Source organism: Crocodylus siamensis, chromosome 6 (assembly GCF_052110815.1).
Source record: "Crocodylus siamensis isolate JL-2025a chromosome 6, ASM5211081v1, whole genome shotgun sequence".
NCBI lineage: Eukaryota > Metazoa > Chordata > Crocodylia > Crocodylidae > Crocodylus > Crocodylus siamensis.
In genome coordinates this window covers 27,808,656-27,832,456 of record NC_143400.1, presented here as the reverse complement: position 1 = coordinate 27,832,456, position 23,801 = coordinate 27,808,656, and the positions used below count along the sequence as shown (strand labels likewise).

Here is a 23,801-nt window from a genome sequence, read left to right as displayed (position 1 = left end):
CCGGGTTTTTAAAGCTTTGGAAACAAGGATGGAAGAATCGGCGGAGAGCGAAACCACAGCCAGGGGAAGCCATTGCCTTGTCCGGCTTCGGTACTTTCTCCACACGTGAGAATAAATAATAGCTCGTTTGCATAAATCTGAATACGTTACAGAAAGATGCAGATAAATCCTTTAATGACTCAGGAAATGGATTGGGTGGGAAAAAAGGGGGTCAGCTCGTGGGACGAATCAGCGACAAGCGAAACCTCAGGTGAGGAAAAAGAAGTGGGTTGATTATTCACACTGCGTACTTTCACCATGAAATGACGAATGAACTCCCGCCCAACCCCATTCTTATAGGGAGGAAAATAATTAAGAGCAAATCAGCTGCCCCAGAATCTCAGCTAGGCCCCAAAAAGCTACACTTTCTATTCACTGGCTGTACTTTCGCCAGCAGAGAATAAAATAGTTAACCAATGAATAGGTTGTTAATGAACCCCTCCAGAGACAAGTCAATCTTGAGGCCAAAGAGTGGGGGGATTGATTTTGGAACAGTTAATTCTTGGCCCTTGAATCTGCTGCTGCTAATTCAAAGTTGTGGGAAGGGGGTTGAAGTAGCGCTTCCCTCGCAGAGTGAAATGCAATGAAATATAATCATCGCTTTACGGTTGGAAGAATGAGAAATGACTCCACATCTCAATTAGGCCTCTATTTACATATCTGATTATGTGGGGACTCAGTGTGTAGTTTGTGCTGATGCTGAAACTGCAGCCTCTGACCCCCTCAATGACCCTTAATTATTCATGGGGAGCCATATAAATCCTAATAAGAAAGGACAGTCTCTTAATAAGGAAGAGCTATTCAAAAGACCAGAACGAGAGGGAAATTCTAACCGCCGGGTCAAGATGCATGCAAATGTATGCAAATACACGCTAATAGCATGCAAACAAGTATTTTCAGGGTTAATAATACTGCATTTTCTAGGATACAACACACCCCTGGAATATAAGACACACCTTGAAAGAATTTGATTCATGAGTCTTTCTGCCTAAGGCCAATAACAAGCAGAAATGAGCTCTTACCATATTTCCCCTCTATAATGCGCACCAAAATTGCCTGCAGCTGCTTTTTTGTGGGGGCGGGGAGGGATTGCATAGTGCATGCAAGGAAATATGGCAGGTGAATGTTGCAACTCCCAACGCCATTAGAAGTGGCCTGTCATTATTTGAATGGATGATTGCTTGTACCACAGACAAGGCGGTAATGAGCAATGGGACTTTGTTAGGCCTTGAAAGCCACCAAGTGGTAATCAAATCGTAACAGATGAATGGCCACTCATTCGAATGTATGCAAGTTATTGCTGAGAGCATGGACAGGGAGATGAGAACGCCTGGAACATTTGCAGCGCACTAAGAGCAAAGAAAATTGAGCCCCAGCTTCAACACTGAACGCCTTCCAATCCGCTGCTCAGAGCATCAGTATTGAGACTGGTGCACTTAAAATGATCTGAATAAAACGGAATAAATCGGAATAAAATCAGAGGTCGTATTTTAACCCAATGATCCTCCTGGCCTTTATCATCATCACTGCCGGCAATTTTCAGATGTTAACTTCATTCAGGATCCAGACTTTCTGGTGATCTTCCTACCACTGGAACGTAGTGGGCAGAATAGAATAATAATAATTCAACTAATTAATATTAGCGGTGTTTCATATTACTCATAGAAGAATGTGGATTTTGGGCTACTTTTTCTAAACTGAAAATTGGGGATTCTCCTTTTCTCATCTGAGATGAAAGGATCCCTGCTAACCACTTTATGGAGCAATAATAATTCAAAAGTTTGCCAGGATCTGGTCAAGGATCATCAGAGGCCCCGAGTGCGCAAGAGTGACGAAAAATTCGTCAGGTCACGGCTCGATAGAAGAGCATTGCACTGTACGAGATGAAGAGTGATTTTTCAATTTGACAGTTCCTAATGGTATAATAATAAGTGCCTGGCAATGGATTATAGTTATATTGGAATATAGGTAATAAAAATAATGCCAATATTACTAATGATGTTGTTTGTGACAGCAGCAACAAAATGCTGCCTTAACGGTAGGACATACACCACTAATATTATCATCATCGTCGTCATCAAGTAACATGACCTGACCCTTGGGACGGCTGCCACCAGCATCATCCTCACTCTTATCCCTGCTGCTGTTATTACCAGGTCATAATAATAATAATAATGTTGTAGTTGCTGCAATAATTATGATTCTTGTAACAGCCGTTAGAATAATTAGTGACTATTGTTGTTATCCTTGCTATTATCACTGGTGTTGCTCTGTGGTCACTATTAGCACTATTAATATTATTTACAGCTACAAGACAATAACAATATGATCAGGGGCAGTAAGACTAATAATGATATTGATAATATTAATAGTAGAAATTATAGTAATAATACCCGCATCAAAAATATCAGCTTCACTCATAGTAATAGTAGCAATAATATAATCCTGAGACTATATTAATCATGTGTTGTATTACCACACGCGCTTTTTATGCTATTTAGATTGATGCCGCTGAACATGACGTTAGTGATAACGATGATGTTGCAGACAATAACGTAGACAGCGCGGGCGACGTCACTAAGAAGGATGACGGCCAGGATGCAGGCGCTCACGTGAACACTAACGTTGCCAATGATGGAGATCATGTCCCTGCCGGTAGTGCTTGTGTAGTAAACCACGGACGAGCCCTGGGGTGTGCGCGTTTGTGCGTGGCCGTATCCTGCACACATGGGTGCCGCGTGTACATGTCACACACACACACGTACCCCCCACCCCTCCCACCGCTCTGCCGGAGGAAGTAGGGGCAGGGCCTCGCCTGGCCCCGCCCCCTCCCGCTCTGCGCCTGCGCAGCCCCCCGCCTCTTGCCTGCCTTCTCGGGGTCTTGCACACTCGGTGAGCGCCGCGGGGCGGGGAGAGGGGGTTTGGGGGTAAGGGGGGAAGCCAGGGGTTTTACACACACGCATAGGGAACCCAGGCATCGGGGACACACACACACACACACCACTCAGGTGTCCAGGACACACACGGAACCCAGACACATGTACACACACACACGGCGCCTAGGTGTCTGGGACAGAGGCGTACATACGCACACATACGGGGCCCCAGGCATCTGCCCCCCCCAACTAATCCCCTGCCTTTTTCTCCTGCCCCCCGCACCCCACAGGGCAGCGCCATGAGCCGGCTCAGCCCCTCCCCCACTGGGGCCCCGCCCAGCCCCGCCCCTGACATCTCCTGCGACATCCAGTGCTGGTCGGATGAGGACTGGAGCCCACCCCGTGCAACGCACGAGCAGGGTGCAAGAGGCAGTGGCGAGGATGCGGAAACAGGGCCCTCGCACAAGGATGCTGGTGGGTGGGGCTCGCACCACAGCAATGACAACCCTTCATCACCCGTGGCCTTGCACATGGGTCACGGGGAGCTAGGGTGTCACGCTGCCTCACATGAGGGTCACAACAGTCAGCTCGCTTTCCACACCCCCTCACATGAAGGTAGACACTGCCCCGGCTTGCACAGCGACTGCTGCCAACTCGCTTTCCGCACCCCCTCGCGTGAGGGCATCCCCCAGATGGCTGTCCATGCTGCCTCGTACAAGGAAAATAACCAACCAAGTCCCCACAGTGCCTCGCACGAGGATGATGACCTACCTCCCCACGATGCCTTGCACAAGGACAGTGACAAACTGGATTTCCCTGGCACCTTGCACAAGGGCCGAACTAAGCTGGAGTTTTACGATGCTTCGCACGAGGACCTTCCACTGGAGTACTTCACTACCTTGCATGAAGACCACAGTAGCAAACTGGCTTTTCACAGTGCTTCACAGGAGGGCTGCAACCAGCTGGATATCCACCCTGCCTCGCACAAGGGACATGAATTGGAGTTCCCTGCTGCCTCGCACGAGGACAAGCTGCACTTCCCCACCTTGCATGAAGGGCTAGCACCAGATTTCCCCACCGCCACCGCCTTGCACGAGGGCCCAGCCCGCTTCCCACCGCCACCCCCTTCCCGGCCGCACCAGTGCGGAGAGTGCGGGAAAGCCTTCGCGGCGGCCTCCACACTGGCACAGCATGCCCGCACACACACGGGCGAGAGGCCCTATGTATGTGGGGCTTGCGGGCGGCGCTTTGCCCGGGGCTCCACCTTCCTGCAGCACCAGCGTGTGCACACAGGTGAGCGGCCGTACCCATGCGCTGACTGTGGGAAGCGCTTCTCCCGCGCTTCCAACCTGGCGCAGCACCGGCGCGTGCACACAGGTGAGCGGCCCTACGCCTGCGCTGACTGCGGGCGCCGCTTTGGCCTCAGCTCCACCCTCCTGCAGCACCAGGTCACGCACACAGGCGAGCGCCCATACCCGTGTGCAGACTGCGGCAAGGCCTTCAACCGCCGCTCTAACCTGGCCAACCATCGGCGTGTGCACACTGGTGAGCGCCCCTTTGCCTGTGCCGACTGTGGCAAGCGCTTTGCTGAGAGCTCCACTCGGGCGCAGCACCGGCGCACACATACAGGTGAGCGGCCCTACCCATGTGGCGCCTGTGGCAAGCGTTTCGGCCTCAGCTCCACCCTGCTCCAGCACCAAGCCACACATGCTGGTGATCGGCCCTACCCGTGCGAGGATTGTGGGCGCCGCTTCCGCCTTGGCTCTGCTCTCCGGCGCCACCGCCGAGCTGGGGTCTGCCGCCAGGTGGGGACCCCGGGACAGGGCATGCCATGTGGGGGCTGCCAGGTGCCAGGGACCCCCTTGTGCCAGGCGTGCAAAGCACAAGGGTCCCCATGTGAGGGCTGTAGGGTGCTAAAGGAGGGAGCAGGGACCCCCACATGTGAGGCGTGCAAGGCGCTAGGTGCCCTGTGCGAGGGCTGCAGTACCCTGAGGGAGGGAGTGGGTCCCCGCTCATGTGAGGCGTGTGAGGAACAAGGTGCACCATGCAAGAGCTGCAGGGCGCGGGGTGGCACCCAAGCACCCTTGTGCAAAGAATCGAGCGAGGCACAAGGTGCTCCATGTGGCAGTTGCACAGGAGCAGGGACCCCCTCTTGCAAGGCGTGCAAAGCCCAGGGCACCCCATGTGAGGCCTGCAGGGAAGTTGGTGAGGAGTTGGTGCCCCCGATGTGTGAGGCGTGCAAGACACAAGGCACCCCATGTGAAGCCTGTAGGGCCCGGGGGCCCTCATGTGAGGCAGCGGTGCCCACCTACATCTGTAGTGAGTGCGGGCGGGGCTTCCGGCAGCGGGCACACCTAGCAGCGCATGGGCGGGCACATGCAGGGGACCGGCCCTTTGTGTGCGGGGTATGCGGGCGGGCCTTTGCTCAGCGCTCCAAGCTGCGGGCGCATGGACGCACACACACAGGTGAGCGGCCCTACCCGTGCGAAGCCTGCGGGCGCCGCTTTGGCCATGCCTCGGCCCTGGCACAGCACCGGCGCACGCACACAGGTGAGCGGCCATACCCCTGCACCGACTGTGGCAAGCGCTTTGCCCAGAGCTCAGCACTGGCCCAGCACCGGCGCACACACACGGGTGAGCGCCCTTACCCCTGCGGCGATTGCCCCTTGCGCTTCCGTTACCGCCTCCAGCGCACACGCCACCGCCGCGCCCACCACACTGCCAGCTCAGGAGGCTCTGGGATGGTTCCCAGTCTGGGGGTTTCAGCAGTTGGAGATGGCAGCTCTCAGACGTCTGTGGCTTCAGGAGTCTCTGTGGCCATAGATGGGGTCTCCGAGAAGTCCATGGCCCGGGGGGTCTCCGTGGCAGTAGATGGGGTCTCTGAGTTGTCCATGGCTCGGGATGTCCCTGTGGCCATAGATGGGGTTTCCCAAAAATCTGTGGCCCAGGGGGTATCCGTGGAGATAGATGGGGTCTCTGGCATGTCCCTAAACCCAGGGATTTTGCTGGATGGAGATGAGGTCTCTAAGACATCTGTGGCCCAGGGATCTCCGTGATGATAGATGGGGTCTCTTGAGACATCCGTGGCCTGAGGGGGGGACCCATGGCGATAGATGGGGATCTCCATGGTGACAGATGTGGCCTCAGGACAGTCCATGGGCATATGAGGGCAGTGGGGGGGTAATTAGACTAATTAGCTGGGGGTGTGGGGATATTTGACCCATTAGCTCTATTTCGTACAAAGCTGGGTGGGAGGAGGGAAGGGGGCCACCCGGATGCCTGGGTTGCCTCCCTTTGCAGGTCCGGGAGGGCAGTGGGGTCGGGGGAGGAGCCTGGACACCTGGGCTCTCTGACGGTGTGGGGGGAGGGGGACGTGTATATTCTAAGGCATTGACTGGATGAATGAAGAACTGGGGTGTTGGGAGGGAGCAGGAGCTGGGAGCCTGGACACCTCCCTGGAGTGTGGGGAGGAGGTGGCATGGGTGATAGGGGTGGGAGAAAGCCCAGCACTAACCCCACCCCCTCTGATCCCACTCCCCTCTTGAAAGAACCCAGGCATTCGGAATCCTGCCTCACCCCCATACAACTGCTGCCATTATGGGGGGGTGTCCCCCCCCACAGCTCCTTACTGGCTTCTCAGCTCCATTTGTGTCTCAGAATGCCTCTGGAGTGGAAAGATTTAACTTTGACTGTGGGGAGGGGTGGGCATTTTAGTGTGGGGGGATGAACTTTGGGCGTTGGTAATGCACCCAGAATAAAAATGGCGGGCTTCCCCACATGCACATGTGTGTGTGTCCATGTGTCTGCGCCTTATTCTGGGATAAGGGACCAGGACAGTGGGGGAAGGGAATCAAGATGGGGGGGGGGGGGAAGAGAGATCCAGGATGGCTAAGGCAGGGAGACCTAAGATGGCAGAGATAGGGGAGGCCAAGATGGTGGCGATTTAGTGGGGAAGAATCAAGATGGCTGACTCTGGGGGTGGGGGCAAGATGGCAGATCCAAGATGGTGGCGATAGGAGAGGACTGATGGCTGACTTGGGGCACCCAAGATGGCAGAGATGGGGGAAACTAAGATGGCCAAGGTGGGAAACCCAAGATGGCTGCCAACATGTCTATGGGGACCCTCCTGGCTTCACTACCTTGACTCCCCCCTCACATGAAGGACCCCTTATGGGACGTATGGTGGGTAGGTAGAGGTTGGGTAGTGCTGCACTCTAGGGGGTAGAAATGACCTTTGAACCAAAATGGCTGCCAGGCAAGACCCTTCTGGAACCACCCATGGTAAGATGGCTGCTGCACCTTGCAGGCCAGCCCTGCCCCCTCCGCCAACTCCACCACCCCACTGAGTTGGCCAGTGGGACATGACAGGGTCATTGGCAGAGATTGGGCCCCTGCCTACCTCTGCCTCCTGCTCCCACTCCCCTTCGGGATTGGACAAGGCACTTTTCAGGCTGGGGTGATGGCCAATTAACTTCATCCAGGCAACGTTGGCCAACCAGTCCACCCCACCTCAGCAAGCCAACATCATGGGCCTGTCATGGTCAAGGATGACCACTCCCATGGGTCAAGTGAAGGGTAGTCAGTGAGTCCATTGATGGACAAGAAGGCCAATCCTAGAGTCACAGACTCTGGCAGACACCACAGAGAGAGCCAGACCATGGACTTGGATGGTTTTCCTCAGAGTAAGATGGATTTTCTCTCACCAGGTGTCACTATGCAGCCCTGTCCCAGACTAGTTTTTCCCCAGTCTGTGGGGTCAATGCCCCACTTAATGTTCCCCTGGAGGGCATCTTTGAAATGTTTCCTCTGCCTCCCGTGTACCCATTGTCCTTGGCGGAGCTGGAAGTATAGCAGTTGTTTCAGTAGATGTCCACCAGGCCCATACACACGGCACCCTGTCCACCACAGCTCATGTTGATGGTCATCATTTCAATGCTGGTGAGGATGCCTGGTGTCTGTGCAACAATCCTTCCGCCTTATGCTGTGGGTCTTCTGGAGGTAGCGCTGGTGATAACTCAACTTAACCTGTCCAAGTTGAGGCAAATCAACCCAATGCAATAGAAGACACCAACCAGAAGGGATCAAGGTGAATCAGTGCTGGGAAGAGACAGTCAACCCAATGTAAGTCAAGTCAACTCAACCCAACCTGACGGAAGGCACCAACCAGGAGGGAACAAAGTGAATCAATGCCATGGAGACATAGTCAACGCAACCCAAGTCAACTCTATCCAGCACAATAGAAGACGCAAGAGCAAGTATCAAAGTCAATCAAAATTATGACAGAACAACCAATACAAAATAGAATACAGGGCCGTAAAAATGAAGAGAAAAACACCACCATTAAGGGCCGTAAAAGGACAAATTAAGCCCACTGCTGTAATGTAATGCAACATAATGTAATACAATGTAATATAATCTTGCCCTATCTCCTAAGCCACAGGATGACCAAAACAAAGTCGACAGAAACAAAAATGCCAGTAAAGCTCAATCAAGAGGAATCCAAATTGATAACCAAAGAAACCAATTAAAAAAAAGAAGCCAATAACATGACAACTTGCTCCAAAAATAAGGTGAATAATAAAAAACCCCACACAATATAAAAAAACATGCCATAACAAATTAAACTGCTGTAAAAGAACTCAGAAAGGAATATAAAACTTGGTACAAATAAACCAATAAATTCAATAAGAAAAACTCAATAAACTATATGAGCAAAAAGGAATAGGAAAAAGCTCAATAAAAATAGAAGACTAAATAGAATAGAAATAGCTTGTTAAAATTCAATCATAACAGCACTAAGACAAACTCAATAAAAGACCAATTAACTCAATGAAAACCTGACTGAAAAAATAGACCAAGAAAGCCAATTAAAATAAATAGTCACTAAAAAAATTAAAAATGTACCAATTAAATCAATACAAATAGATCAATAAAGCCACTAAAAATAAACCAAGATCAATTAGAGACTCAATAAAAATAGGTCCATAAAGTTAATAAAAAAGTAAAAATAGATCAATTAACTCAATAAAAAGTAAACCAATAAAGTCAATAAAAAGAGATCAATTAAGTCAGTCTATTTTTAATGTTTTAACCAAGTCAATACAACTATACCAAGAAAGTAAACACTCAAAATAGACCAATATAATCAATAAAAAATAGAATAATAAAGTCAATGCGAATAGACTGATAAGATCAATTTTAAAAATCAATAGAAATAGATTGATAAAGTTGATAAAAATAGACCAATTCAGTCAGTAAAACACTTGGTAAAAATAGACTTGAGAAAGTCAGTGGAAATCATTAATAAAGTCCATAAAGAAAAAATAAACCAATAAAGTCAGTAAAAATAGACCAATCCAGTCAATAAAAAACAACAAAGAATAGACTGATACAATCAATAAAGGTAGACCAATTAAGTCAATAAAAAAACTCAATAAAAAGAGCAATAAAGTATATTAAAATAGACCAATGGGGTCAATAAAAATGTCATTAAAAAGACCAATTAAATCAGTAAAAACATACTGATAAAGTCAGTAAGAAACATATCAATAAAGTCCATAAAGAAGCTAAATTAAAAAATAGCCTGATAAAAATCAATAAAAATAGACCAATGAGGTCAATCAAAAAATCAATAAAATAGACAAATAAGGTGAAGATGAAAACCATAAAAATAGGCCAATAAAATAGACAGATGAAGTCAATAAACTCAATAAAAAGTAAGACCAATACAGTCCATAAAAATAGATTGAGAAGGTCAATAATACTCAGTAAAAATAGACTGAGAAAGTCTATAATAAATAAATAAAGAAACAAATAAATGACAGAGGCAATAAAATACAATAAAATAAAATAATAAAATTTAAAAAGCCCAAGCAAAATGAACCCAATAAAATCAAATGAAATGAGACCAAGAAAAAAATGAAACCAAAAAATAAAGTAAAATACAACTATAAATAAAAATAGTCCAAGAAAAATTAAACCAAAAACAACCCACCAATTAAATTAACCAAAAGAAAAGAAAGGCCAAGAAAAAAATGAAGCCAGAAAATTAAATTAAATAAAAATGATAAAATATGGACCCAGAAAAATGAAAATTAAAAAATAAAGTGAAATACAAACCGAGAAAAAAATTAAAATCAAACAATAAAAGAAAAAGACTAAAACACAGGCCAAGAAAAAAATTAACATCCCTACATCAAATCAAAATGAAGAATAGGCCAAGAAAAAAAGAAACCAAAAAAAGTTAAAGAAAAAGAAAAGAAAACATAGACCAAGAAGAAATTAATAAATTAAAATAGACCAGAGGCCAAGAAAAAGATAAGATTAAATAAAATAAAATAAATCAAACAAAATGAGGGGCCATGAGAACCTGAAGCCAGGCAGGGGACGCCCACCTGGGGACGCCAACATGAAACGCCCACCTGGGGATGCTGCTCCCGCATGAGGCAGCGGCACAGTGAACCCCCCTCTAAGCTCTTCAGCCCCACCAGACTGCTCTAGTCCCTCCCAGACCAGCCCCCCTGACACCTCCCAGCCACCAAACCCCCACCTCCCCAATACTGCCAGCCCCCCACAACCTTTCCAGTGCCCCCCACCCCCCTCCAAGCTGCCTCCAGCCCCATTCTGCTGCCCTGACCCCCTCCAAGCCCCTCAGACCTCTCCATGCTCCCCCAGGACCTCCCAATACCCCCTACCCCTCCAAACTGCCATCCCAGAAGCCCCCAGCTCCCTAAAACCCTTTAACTGCTTCTAATCAACCCATGTTTGCTTGATACACCATGCTCAGGAGTGACTAGAAATAATGGTCACAAGCTGGCAGGGAGTAGATTAGATTAGACATCAGGAGGCACTACTTCACTGTGAGGGCGGCTGGGATCTGGAACCAACTTCCAAGAGAAGTGGTGCTGGCTCCTACCCTGGGGATCTTTAAGAGGAGGCTGGATGTACACCTTGGTGGGGTTGTTTGACCCCAGTACTCTTTCCTGCCATGGCAGGGGGTCGGACTTGATGGTCTGCTCAGGTCCCTTCTGATCCCACCAACTATGAAACTAAGATACCCCCAGGCCCCTCCCCACAACCCCTCCAGTATTGCCCCTCCTAGCTAACCCACCAACCCCTCCAGTACCCCCCGGACCCCTAGAGCTGCCCCTCAGACACTCCCCATGACCTCTCCTGGACCCCCCTCAAATGCCCCTGGCACCCCCCCGTCCCCAAGCCTAATGCAACTGCCCCAAGACCCCCCTCCAAGCCACTTAGACCTCCCAAGCTCCCCAGGACCTCCCAATACCCCCCAAAACTGCTCCCCCAGCCCCCTCCAAAGGCCCAATACTCTCAGCCCCTCCAAACTACTCTGAGACCCCCAATCCCTCAGTGCAAAAAGCAGCAGCCACCAGTTACAAAACCGCCTTTATTATTTTCATTTTTTTTTTGCCTTTTTTCCCTATTTTTTCTGTTCTTTCCAGCCAGAAAAAGGAAAAAAAAAAAGCCCCCCAGAAACAGCCCCGGGGGGAGGGGGAGGCAGCTGGGCCTGGACACCCCCCCCAGCCCCGAAACCACCCCCCTGGAGCTGCCATTGGGACCTGGTGCCACCCGCCCCCGCCCCGGGGAGGGAAAGCTTTGGTCCTTGAGGTGGGGGGGGTGGAGCGAGGGCCGGACGCCTGGGTTCTCCAAGAGCATTGGTTGGGTGGGGGGTGGCCTGGGTGCTTGGGTCCTGCATGTGTGTGCACATCCCCACCACCTGGGTCCTGTCCCAGGTGCGTGTCCTAGACGCTTGGGTTCCTCACTTGTGGGTGGCCCAGACGCCCAGGTTCCATGTCTAAGTCAAGCATGTCGCTTTGCTCTGGATGCCAAGGTCCCCCGAGCCTGTGCGTGTCCCGGACGCCAGGGTCCTCTCACAGGTCTCCAGCTCCCGGATGCCTGGGTCCCACGTCTCAGTTGGGGTGGGGAGGAGCCCCCCACAGTCCATGTGTCCATCCAGGTGCTTCCTAACCTTGCGCTGCTGCCGCTGCCACTGCCACCTCCTCCATCTGTCCAGGAGGCTCCCCCAGCTGGCCCCACCCCCATCATTAAATATGCAAACACTAATATTCATGACGCGACCCCCTGAGGTACATTCGGCCCAAAACCGCTGGCATTGTGGGGGAGGAAGGTGGGGGGCAGAACCCGGACGCCTGGGTCCACTGGGAGGAGGGGGGTCCCGAGCCCCTCCCCCCCACCCCGGAGATTGTCACCCCGACTGGGGAAGCCCCAGTGGCACTGGGAGACTGGGAGGAATTGGGACCGCCCCCCTATTGCTTCAAGTACGCGGCGCCGGGGTGGGGGGGGGAATTCAAGTATCGGCGGCGCAGGAAGGGTTAACGGAGATGTCACCCCACCCCCTCCACCTGAGGCCACCCCCACAGCCAAGCTGCCCCACCCCCTACCATCACAGGGGCAGGGCCAGGAAGAGGCCAGGCCCCCTTCCTCCAGCAGTGAGCAGAGCCTACCAGGCCCTCCTCCTTCCCATAATGCACCAGGGGAGGGACCCTGATTTGGCCTGCTTGGGTGGCGGTGGGGGCGGTCTCCGGATGCCTGGGTTCCCTGGCTCAAAGTGGGGCGGGGTGGGGGTAGTGGTCCTGGACGCCTGGGTTCTCTGGCTCAAAAACCAATGGCAGGAGGTGTGGAGGGGGTGTGGCTTCAAGTGGGGACAGGGGGCAGCCCTGCCCCCAGCCAATCAGAGGGGGGATCCCAGTCCCGTCCCCCCCCCCCAAGAAACTTCAGTGCATGGCTTGGACGAGGGTCCCAGCCCGGCCCGGCCGGCGCTAGGAGCTATCCCTCAGCAGCAGCTTCTCCTCCGAGGAGTGGAACCGGGGCGGGGCCGGGGCAGGGGCTGGAGCCCCTGGGACCGAGGGGGCGGGGCCTCCGGCAGCCCCGCCCCCACCCCCGGCCCCGCCCCCGGGCGGTGGGTCCTGGCAGAGGCGGGCACAGGCCTCGGGGGACACGTGGCGGCAGGCGCGAAGGTCAACCCGGGTCAGGCGTGGGCAGCGGCGAAGCAGAGGCAGGCACTGATCTGTCAGGCGGGGGCAACCTGGGGGGGTGGAGGTGAAGGGTGAGGGGGGCTGCAGGTCAGGAGTGAGGGGCACCATCCCTGCGGAGGGCATGTTGGGGGGGTTCTCACCGGCCAGGTTGAGCTCAGCCAGGCCATCGCGCAGGGGACAGCCTGGGGCTGTCAGCAGGGCCAGGGCCGGGTCCCCCAGCTGCCCACAGTGGCTCAGGTCCAGCTTGGCCAGGGCAGGCGCGTGCCGGGCCACCAGCCGCACCGACGCCTCTGTGATGTCCAGCCCAGCCAAGCGCAGCTCCCATAGCCCCTGCAGCCGGCCCCGCGCCTCCGTCTGTCCTGGGGGAGGGGGAAGAGGGGGGTCAGGACTCAGGCGTCTGGGTTCCCAACCCCTCTACCCCCCACCCCCACCCCAGAGAACCCAGGTATCCGGGCCTACCCGGGCGGGCGTCAGGCGGGGGCAGCAGCAGCTCGCGCAGGTGTGAATCCTTGAGGTCCTGGACCCAGCGCAGGTCCAGCAGCCGCAGGGCGGGGACAGAGGCCGTGCTCAGTGCTGACACCGCTCCCCACGAGCAGCCCGTCAGGATCAGCTCTCGCAGGCCTGCAAGGCACAGGTGCGGCCCCTGCTGAACCCAGGTGTCCGGCCTCCCAACACCTGCCCCCCCCATTCCCCTGTCCCAGAGAACCCAGGCATGTGGGCTCCCAGCCACGCTTATCCCCTGCCCCCATCCTGGAGAATACAGGCATCCAGACACTCACCCTGGAGGCGGTTGAGCAGCCACATGAGCTGCTTCTTGGAGATGCTGGTCCAGCTGAGGTCCAGGCTGGCTGGCTGCCGCCGGATGATGCCGCTCAGCATGGATGGTGTGATGGACGTGCGACGGCTCAGGTCAATGCGTGTCCACAGGCGCTTGTCACAGCACCTGGGGGCAGGAGGGGAGGGAACGTTAAATCTGACAGGTGCTGCTATTAGAGGCAATACAGTGACTCTCTCCACCCCACTTCTGCCTATGCTACAGGTATTGGGGTAAGAGGTAGCTGTAGGGAATAGGAAGGGTGCAGGCATTACAGAAAATATGGTAAGAGGCACATGTGGGGAATAAGGAGGCTGCAGCTATTACAGATGATATGGTAAAGAGAACACTTGTACTCCCAAGCTTGTCTATATACTGCAGACATTACAGTAGTATGAGCTATTATAGGTAATATGGTAAGGAAAAACCTTGCCGTCCCCCCTCTCCCCAGTAGGGGCAGCTATTCTGGATATGGTAAGGGGCAGGAATGAGGGAGGTGAGGAAGAATGATGAAATATGTGGGGGGTGCACCTACTAGAAACAGTATGGTAAGTGGAACTCATTACAGTCATCGGCATATGGCAGGGTGCACCTATTCTAGACAATATACTACAGAAAACCCACCCTTAACACAGATCCCCTGGTTTGCCCCTATACTCAAACTATTATGGTAAAAGGAAATACAGAGAAGGCACCAATTATAGACAATGGGGTAAAAGGGCCTGCTCTTCCTCCCGCCTGTCACTATACTAGGGGAATTACAGCACAAGTAAGTGGGGTGGGGTGGGAGGGGCGGGAGCAGCTATTTAAGGGAATACAAAAAAAGCCCTGTAACCCGCCCCCCAACACCGCTCGACCTGTGACCCCCAGGACCTCCCCAAGGCCCCCAACCCCAGAGACCCCTTTAACCCCCTGCCCCCCAGGGCTCTCCGGGACCCCCCACTTGCCCCCAGCCCCAAGACTCCCAAGCCCCCCATTACCCCCCAGCCCCCATAATTCCAGCCCCCCCTTGCTGAGACCAGACCCCATGACCCTGGACGCCCGACTCCCTCCTAGCCCCTATGACCCCCTTGACCCCTCTCTCTATCCCCTCCTGACCTCCCCCCAGCCCCCCTCTCCACCCCCCTCCAGATGCCGTAACTCCTTCCTGGAGCCCCCCTCCCCACCCCCCATTACCTCCCCCACCCCCTCCAGATCCCCCTGGGACTCCCAAACCCCTATAACCACCCTGCAGCCCCCAGACCCCACAGCCCCATAACCTCCCTCCCCACCCACTCCAGACCCCCCCCGGGACCTCCAAATCCCCCTCCAAGTTCCACCCCAATCCCCATAACCCCCTGACCCCTCTCCCCACCCCCCACCAGGACCCCCTCTGCCCCCCACAGCCCCCATAAACCCCTGTCCTCTTCCCCCACCTCCAGACCCCCCTGGGACCCCCAGACCCCACCCCCCCAGGCAAGGGGCTGACCAGCGGCTCCAGGTGCGGCAGACACGCATGCAGACGCAGAGCTCGCGGGCGCTGAGGTGGCGGAAGACGCGCAACCAGGCATGGCGCCGCAGCACGTGGGGAGCGCCTGAGACCAGGGGCAGGGCATCGGGCTCGGGGCTGGCAGGGGGTGGGCGCACCACGTGCCGCTCCAGCTGCAGCAGGGCTGGTGGCTTGGGGGGTGAGGGCACCAGGGGCCAGGCCAGCAGGCGCCGCGGCCCCCCCCGCACCCGCGGCGCCCCCCGATGGTTGTTCTCCTTGCCCGGGCCCGCTGCATCCTCCTCCTCATCCTCATCTGCCAGGGGAGACAACAGGCAACAGGTATGTATGTATAGATGCGTGCAAAACATGTAATGGGCAGCCGGGACAGTAGACAAGAGATATGTGTACAGATGCACACAATAAATGTAACAGGGAGCCAGGGCAATAGATATCTATCTATATGTGTGCAATAAATGTAATGGGGAGTGCAAGGGTTGGGGCCAGCAACATCTTCCTCAGCCTCCTCTGGGAACGGGAGAAAGGGGTAGGGGATGAGATGGCATGCTGGGCTTCTCTGGTTTTTATGCACAATAAATGTAATGGTGGATGGGGGCCAGGACTGGCCATGGCTTCTTCAGCCTCCTCTAGGAAGGAGAGAAGGCAGGGCGGGGTGGGGCACAACAGGTGGGTGGAGCACTGGGCCGCTCCATTCATTACACACAATAAATTTAATGGGAAGTGGTAGTGCATGGAAGCATGCCATGAATGTAACAGAGCAGGAGCACGGGGCTGGTTGCATTGTCCTCATCAGGGAAGGAGAGAATAGAGGGAGCAATAGGGGGATGGGACACCAGGGCACTCTCTCTATTTATTGCATGGCTTGCCATGGAAGCATGGTATAAAGGTAACGGAGCAGGGGCTGGCTGCATCTTCATCTTTCTCTGGGAAGGAGAGAAGGGGCTGGGGGTGGAAATCAACAGAGCACCAGAGCACCAGGCTGCTTGCCCTGTTTGTTGTGTGGCTTGCTGCGGAGGCACACCAAAACCGTAAGGAAGCAGGGGCTGCGGCTCACCGCATCTTCGTTTTCATCTGGGAAGGAGAGAACCAGAGGGATCCATAGGGGAGTGGGGAGCCGGACTGCATTCTCCCTCTACATTCACTGTGCGCAATAAATGGAAAGGGAGTGCGGCTGAGTGTCTTCCTTCTCATCCCCCTCTGGGAAGGAGAAGGGGGGTGGGGGACCCAGGCAGCTGCTGGGCCTTTTTTGGCACTTCTCCCTGATTGTGTGGTGGGCTGGGGAAGTGTGCAATAAATGGAAGGTGTAGCGGAGGGGATCAGATGCCCTCCCCTGCACCTGGGATGCTGAGGGGCCATGTTGTGACCCCAGCAGCGTCTCCTGGCATGCTCTGTCCAGCTGCCCAGCCCATGCACCACGCTACATGCCCCCTGCCCGCCCATCCAGCCTGCCTCACGCTTGTCCATCCTGTTCCCACCCCCCATCTGCCCCCTACTCCCCTTCCTGCCTATTTACTACCCCCACGCTTGCTGCCCACCCGTCCCCACCCCCCCGTGACAGCTGGGTATTGCCCCCCACCAGTTTCCTTCTACCTGCCTGCCCCACGCTGCAGTCATCTGTCTGTCCACCCCGCGCTCCATCCCTCCATCCCACACTAAGTTTATCCATTACTCTCCACTCTGTCCATCCACTGCTCGTCCACCCTACGCTCCCCGTGTCCATTCATGTACACACCTACACATCCAATGACCCACAGCATCCCTGCACCCACCTTGCACTCCATGTATCCCTCTATTCGGCACTCCACCCATCCATCCTCCTAGTATCATAGTGCTTAGGGTCGGAAGGGACCTAAACAGATCATCAGGTTCGATCCCCTGCCCCTGGCAGGAACGGGTGCTAGGGTCATACCACCCCAGCCAAATAACTGTCCAGCCTCCTCTTGAAGACCCCTAAGGTAGGAGAGAGCACCACCTCTCTTGCGAGCCCAGTCCAGAACCTGGCAGCCCTAACTGTAAAGTAATGTCTCCTGATGTCCAGCCTGAACCTGCTCTCTATCAATTTGTAGCCGCTATTGCTAGTAACCCCAGGAGGTGCTGGGGGAACACAGCCTCCCCCAATTCCCACTGGTCCCCCCTGGTGAGTTTGCAGACGGCCACCAGGTCCCCTCTCAGCCTTCTCTTGTGGAGGATGAATAGGCTCAAGTCCTGTAGCCTCTCCTTGTAGGGCCTGCCCTGCTGCCCCCTGACCATGCGAGTGGCCTCCTCTGGACCCTCTCCATGTTGTCCACATTCCTCCTGAAGTGCAGCACCTATGTACATACCTACACGTTCATCCCTCCATCCATTGTCATTAACCCTCACAGACCCCTGGTTCATTCCTCCAACCAACCATCCATCCATCCATTGACCCCTGTAAGCCTCAGCGTTCATCCATCCCTCCCCAAACCCCTTCCCTTCCTTCCAATGAATCATTTCATCTGTCCATCCATCCATCCAATGAACCAGTCCATCCATTCATCCAGTCACTGACCTGTGTAGAGCCCCTCCCCACTGCCATGCAGCTGTCTACTCGTTCACCCCTGTAGACCCCTGGGTTCATCCATCCACCCATCCAATGAACCATTTCAATCATCCCTCCATCCCATCATTGACCTGCAGAGACCGCCTGGTCCATCCCTCCATCCATCCACCCCACACTCAATTTCCCCCTCTATCCATCTATTGATCCCCTGCTGTACCCACCCATGCCTCCCAGCAAGCCCCCCTGCTGTGTGGCACCTTCACGGTCATCCTCTTCATCCTCCTCCTCGTCCTCCTCCTCCTCGCTGGTACTGAAGCTGAGGGGCGGGGGTAGGTGGGGTGGGGAGGGGGGGCTGTGCGCAGCGCCTGATGACTCCCCACTCTCCGAGTCAGTGTCAGAGCTGGAGCTGGAGCTGGGCGCTGCGCGGACACGCTCCAGCAGCTGGCACATCTGCTTGAAGCGCTCCAGCTTCTCCCGCCGGTCGGGCGCCGCCGCCATGGGCGCCGGGGGGGCCGCAGGCACCAGTGATGCACCAGGGGGCTTCTGCGGTGGAGAAAGGGGGGCAGTCAGTGCAGCCCAGATGCCTGGGTCCTCTGCAGGGAGGGGGACACGGGTGGGCACAAGGAATTTAGGAGCCCGGATACCGGGGTTTTCTGGGGTGGGGGACATAGGAGCAGGGGGTGCTGGGAGCCCGTATGCCTGGGTCCTCACCTCCATGTCAGGGCCCCCCAGCAGGCCCGGGTGGGCGCCAGGGCCCTTGGCGTCCAGGTCACGGCCCCAGCCTGGCCCCCCTGACAGCTTGGTCCCATCTGGCACCTGCTCCCCAGCCTGTGGGGACATGAGCCCGTCAGGCCTCAGCCCTGGGGGGACCCGATCCTGGGGCAGGGTTAACCCCTCCCTCCCCACTCACCTTCTTCAGATGCTTGTCCCGGCCCCCTTTGATCTGCAAGGGACAAAGACCAGGTCAGGACAGGCCCCCCAAACGCCTGGGTTGTCAGAGGGGGGGCCGGGAGCCTGAGTCCTCACCTTCTTGCGGGCCCCGGCATCAGGGGCTGGGGGGTCACGCTCCTTCTTGCGCTTGTGGGCGGGGTTGGGGGGGTCCTCAGGGGGTGGGGCCTGCCCAGGGGGCATGGCTGGGGGCCCCTTCTTCTTGGCTGGTGCCTGCTCGTCCGTGAGCTTCCAGCGCAGCCCATCATCCCCATTGTCTGCCCTGCGCTTCCCGGCCACATCACCCACATCCTGGGAGGGGGGGCAGAGCCACCATGTGGGGGGTGTGGCCTGAGGGGGGCCACACACCCCTGGCTTGCTTCTTAGCTCCACCTCCAGCATAGCCCTGCCCTGAAGAGCCCCCTGGTCCTGCCCCATCAGCCCCAAAAGGACCACCCTCAGCCCCGCCCATATCACAAGCAGGGCCCCTCCCACTCCATAAGCCCTGCCCCTCAGTCAATAAGACCTACCCCCAAAGACCTAGATCCTACCCCATGCTTACATCCCACCTCCAACATAGAGGTCCTCCTTCAATAAAAGCCCCACCCCCAGTGGGAAGCTCCGCCCCAACAGAAGCTCCTCCCACTGCTGCCTACAAGGTACCTCCCTCAAACTGGAAGACCAGCTCCACCAGGCCTGGACCTCTCCTCCCTGGGAGACCCCTGCGCCTCCACAGAAGCCCCGCCCCTGGCCCCCAGGCTCTGCCCCAGCCCTCACCTTGCTGGACTTGCCCTCGCGCTTGCACTTGGGGCACTCCCAGCAGTTGGGGATCTCGGTGTTTACCACCCCCTCGGCCCGGCCCATCTGTGGAGATATGCGCCGCTCAGCCAGGACCCTGGTATTCAGGCCCCCCACCCACACCTCCCCCTCTGCCCAGAGAACCTGGGCTCCCAGAATGCCCTGCTCTCTCCCGCCACTCCAGCAAAACCAGGCGTCCGGGCTCCTAATCCCCCTGTCCCCGGGAACCCAGGGGCGTGGGTTCCCAGAACCCCCTGCTCCCCCCACAGGGACCCCTGGTGTGCAGGACCTGCAGGCAGGCGGGGTGGATGATCTCGTTGCAGATGGAGCACTCCATGAGTGAGAGGTCGAAGCGCTCGTCCTCGCCGGCTGCTGCCTCCTCCTTGCCGGCCTCGCCACAGGCCACGCACACGGCCGTGTGGGGCAGCACTGGCTGCAGGGACACCCCGGACTCCTGTCAGTCCCCCATGGACCCCTGCCCAGGGCTGGGGGGGGCACTGCAGGTGGGGAAATGCACGCTGGTGCTGGGAGAGGGCCTGTCACTTTAGATGTGGCTGGCTCTGGCCAAGTGTAACAAGGCCTTCTAATGCAGCTGGCTCGGGGGGAGCGAGGGACAACAGCTACGTATAACAGCGTTCCTGGAAGCAACTGGCTTTGTGGTGGGAACTGCCAACTATAACAGTCCTCCTTGGTGCAGCTGGTTCTGTGGGGGAACAGCCAAGTATAACTGGACCCCCAATGCAACTGGCTCTGGGGGAAGGCAGAGTATAACAGTTTCCTCCAATGCAGCTGGTTCTGGGGTGAAACAGCCAAATATAACAGGGCCTTCTAATGCAGCTGGCTCTGGGGGGATGGTTAAATATAACAGCCTCCCTAGGGGGCTAGCTCTGGGGTGGAACTGCCAAATAGAACATTCCCCTGGATGCAGCTGACTCTTGGGGGGAATGGTAGAGTAGAATAGGGCCTTCTAATGCAGCTGGCTCTGGGGTGGAATGGCCAAGTACAACAGGGTAGAAAAATTAAGTGTAACAACACCCCCACCCTGATACAGCTGCCTCAGGGGCAAAAGCCAAGTGTAACAGTCCCCTCCAATGCAGCTGGCTCTGGGTTGGAATGGCCAAGTACAACAGGACCTTGTAACGCAGCTGGCTCTGGAGTGGAAAAACTAAGACTAACAACACTCCCATCCTGATACAGCTGCATCTGGGGGGGAACAGACAAGTATAACAGCATCCCTGGCATTGATGCAGCTGGCTCTGAGGGGGAACGGCCAACTATGACAGAACCTTCTAAAGCTGCTGGCTCTGGGGCCAAGTATAACACCACCCCTACCACTGAGGCAGGTAGTTCTGATGGGGAACAGCTAAGTATAACAGTCCCTTCTGAAGGCTGGCTCTGAGGCAGAACAGCTGAGTATAACACGACCCCCACCACTCATGCAGCTGGCTCTGGGGGGGAATGGCCAAGTAGAACAACCCCCTCAGATGCTCCTGGCTCTGGGGCAGAACAGCTGACTATAACACCACCCCTACCACTGATGCAGTTGGCTCTGAGGGGGAGTGGCCAAGTATAACAAGACCTTCTAATGCAGCTGGCTCTGGGGTAGAACAGCTAAGTATAACAGCCCACCTGGCTGGCGGCTGGCTGTGGGGCGACTCACCGCGGTGCACTGGCGCAGCAGGCAGGACTGCTTCATGCGCCCAGGACCCCCGAACTTCTTCATGTCCTTGCAGAAGTGGCACTCCCCACACTCCGACCTCAGGCAGGCCCGGCACCTGCGGCAGCGTGTCCGCCGCCGGCGAGCTCCAGGCCCCGCCCCTTTGCTGGACGACATTGGCCACCTCCCACGTCAGCTACGCCGCAGGCTGGGGGGATGGACAGAAAGACACACGGTGGGGAGGGGCTGAGATGCGGCTGGCTCTGGGGTGGAGCGACCACATAGAACAGCAATTGTAAAGGCTGGGATGCGGCTGGCTCTGGGGTGGGATGGCCACGTAGAACAGCCCCTGTGAAGGCTGGGATGCAGCTGGCTGGTGGGGGAGCAGGCACATAGAATAGCCCCTGGGAGTGAGGGGCAGGTCCCAGAGTTGGAAGGGCAACACCTCAGCCCCCAGGAAACCCCCCCAGGGAACCCAGAACCCCCTGCTCCCACCCTCCTCCCACCCCACAGAACCCAGGTGTCCGGGCTCCCAAACCCCTAGTCCCACCCCAGAGAACCTGGGCCCCCAGCCCCCCTGCTACCACCCCCGCCCCCCCCACAGGGGACCCTACCGGCGCAGGTGGGGCGCCCCCTGGGGGCAGGCGGGGGCATGTGTCTGCCCAGCAAGCTCAGCACAGGCCCCCCCCCACGGTGCCGCCACCAGCTCCGTCCCCCGGAAACATGGCCCCACACCAGGGTTCCGGGGAGGGGGGGTTGTTCCCACCCCCCCGCCCGCCTGGGTATGATCTTCCCCTCCCCTCCCTAGGCTGGGTATGGGGGGGGGGCAGGGCAAGCTGCAACAAAGGAGCAGGGCCCAGGGAACCCAGGCATCTGGGGCCCCCCCCTAAAAATAACCCAGGCATCTCGGCACACCTCCCCCGTAGGGTACCCAGGCCTCCAAGCCCCCCCATAGGGCACCCAAGCATCCTACACCCCCCCCATAGGGCACCCAGGCATCCAGGCCCCCCCCAAGGAGACCAGGCCTCTGAGCCCCCCCCATAGGGCACCCAGGCTTCCGAGCCCCACCACTCACCCGGATGCGGCGGGTGGGCACCGCAGGCCCCGGCATGGTCCAGCTCGGGGGGCCCAGGGGGTCCCCCCTTCTCCTGCAGCCCCTCCCCCACCCCGTCCCAAGGCCCCGCCCCTCAAGGGTTAACAGCGCCCCCCCACACACTCTTAAAGGACAAGGCACCCCCTGGGGCTCCCCTCTTAAAGGGCAGGCCCCCTGTCCCCTGCTCTAGGGGGGTGCCCCCCCTTCTTAAAGGGGCTGGCTCAACGCCCCCTTAAAGGGATGGGAGAAGGGTCACCCCCCCTTCTTAAAGGGACAGGCACACCACCCCTTAAAGGGGCAGGCACCCACTGCTCTATAAAGAGGGGGGGGCTCTTCTTAAAGGGGACGGCCACCCCCTTCCTCTGATGTATAGGGGGACCCCCCACTTAAAGGGATAGTCTCTTAAAGGGACAGGTGCCCCCCTTCCGTGATCTATAGGAAGTCCCCTCCCCCCCTTAAAGGGACAAGCACTCCCTTCCTCTACTGTATGGGGAGGCCGCCCTGCCTCGTCTTAAAGGGGCAGGCTCCTCTTCCAAGTCTTAAAGGGGCATGCACATCTCTGCTCACAGTCCTGCCTTCTTAGCACTTGTCTCACTGGTCCCCCCTCCGCTTCCCCGCCTTAAAGGGACAGTCACCCCTTTCCCCCTGCTCTTTTGGGGGGGGTCCCCCTCCTAAAAGCCACAGGCGCCTTCTCCCCTCCCCTGCCCCTCCGCCCCCTCTTAAACGGCCAGGCGCCCTATTTCCACGGGGGGGAGGGGGTGGCAGCCTCCTCGGGGGGAGGGCCCCCCCTCTCAACCCCTCCCCCCTCAAGGCCCCTCCCCCCCTAAGGGCCCTCAGGCCCCCCAGGCAGCAGGGGGGGCCCCCCAGAGCTGGCGTGGCGGGTGCTGGCGGAGCTACCCCCTCCTTCAGCCTCCTCGAGCATCCTCCTCCTCCCCCTCCCCCACGCGCAACCCTCAATGCGCAGGCGCCCGGGCCGCCCCTTCAAAATGGCGCCCGCGCGGCGGCTCCTGTGAGTCGTAGTCCCTTCCCGCTCCGCCCGCCTGGGCGTTCCAATGCCGGGACGCCGGAGCGGGGACTACAGGCGTCATGGCAGCGCCCTGAGGGTGGGTGCAAGGGCTCCTGGGAGATGGGGTTCAGCTGAGCGGGTGTTTCTAAGGTGGTGTTTGGACTACAAGTGTCATGGTGGCCGGAGGGTGCGCGCAACGCCTCAGGGGAGATGTAGTCCCAAGCTGAGGCCCATCCCAATGGGTTTCTGAGGGACTACAAGTGTCATGGCAGCCTGAGGGCTCGCTCAAAGCTTCATGGGAGATAGAAACCCATTGAACTGGGCCTCAGCATGGGACTACAAACTTGGGGTCGCGCAAGGCCTCATGGGCCTGGTAGTCCCACAATGAGAGCCAGCTCAGTGTTATGACGACTTGAGCGGGCAGGCCAAGCCTCATGGGAGATGTAGTTCCATCCTGAGGCCCAACCGTTCTAAGGGAATGCTTGGACTAGAAGCATCATGGCCACGTGATGACCATGCAAAGGATCATGGAAACCAGAAGATTTTTCCCCCCCCCTCCCCTTTCCCG

General features: G+C 56.4%; 2 protein-coding genes across 5 annotated transcripts; one reads left to right on the top strand and one right to left on the bottom strand.

The window, feature by feature from the left end:
• The first annotated feature begins 46 nt into the window (after positions 1 to 46).
• Positions 47 to 6,685, top strand: LOC149862006 (uncharacterized). Of its 2 annotated transcripts, XM_090054605.1 has the most exons (3): positions 47 to 250; positions 2,541 to 2,694; positions 3,206 to 6,685. In XM_090054605.1, exons 2-3 carry the CDS (start codon positions 2,671 to 2,673, stop codon positions 5,969 to 5,971), a joined length of 2,790 nt encoding a protein of 929 aa, XP_089910731.1. In that variant the 5' UTR covers positions 47 to 250; positions 2,541 to 2,670; the 3' UTR covers positions 5,972 to 6,685. The 2 variants fall into 2 exon arrangements, with proteins under 2 accessions (XP_089910731.1, XP_089910730.1); XM_090054604.1 differs by lacking the exons at positions 47 to 250; positions 2,541 to 2,694 and adding an exon at positions 2,736 to 2,931.
• A 4,636-nt stretch (positions 6,686 to 11,321) lies between these two features.
• Positions 11,322 to 22,870, bottom strand: FBXL19 (F-box and leucine rich repeat protein 19). Of its 3 annotated transcripts, XM_090054635.1 has the most exons (14): positions 22,210 to 22,867; positions 21,138 to 21,342; positions 19,767 to 19,910; positions 19,457 to 19,543; positions 18,779 to 18,991; positions 18,663 to 18,695; positions 18,464 to 18,580; positions 18,010 to 18,295; positions 15,214 to 15,526; positions 13,711 to 13,874; positions 13,391 to 13,552; positions 13,072 to 13,290; positions 12,857 to 12,981; positions 11,322 to 12,769 (listed from the first exon to the last, which is right to left on the bottom strand). In XM_090054635.1, the coding sequence occupies exons 2-14, from the start codon at positions 21,309 to 21,311 to the stop codon at positions 12,716 to 12,718; spliced, it is 2,091 nt and encodes a 696-aa protein (XP_089910761.1). In that variant the 5' UTR covers positions 21,312 to 21,342; positions 22,210 to 22,867; the 3' UTR covers positions 11,322 to 12,715. The 3 variants fall into 3 exon arrangements, with proteins under 3 accessions (XP_089910761.1, XP_089910760.1, XP_089910762.1); XM_090054634.1 differs by having other exon boundaries at positions 11,322 to 12,981; positions 22,210 to 22,868; XM_090054636.1 differs by lacking the exon at positions 18,464 to 18,580 and having other exon boundaries at positions 11,322 to 12,981; positions 22,210 to 22,870.
• Positions 22,871 to 23,801: the final 931 nt, after the last annotated feature.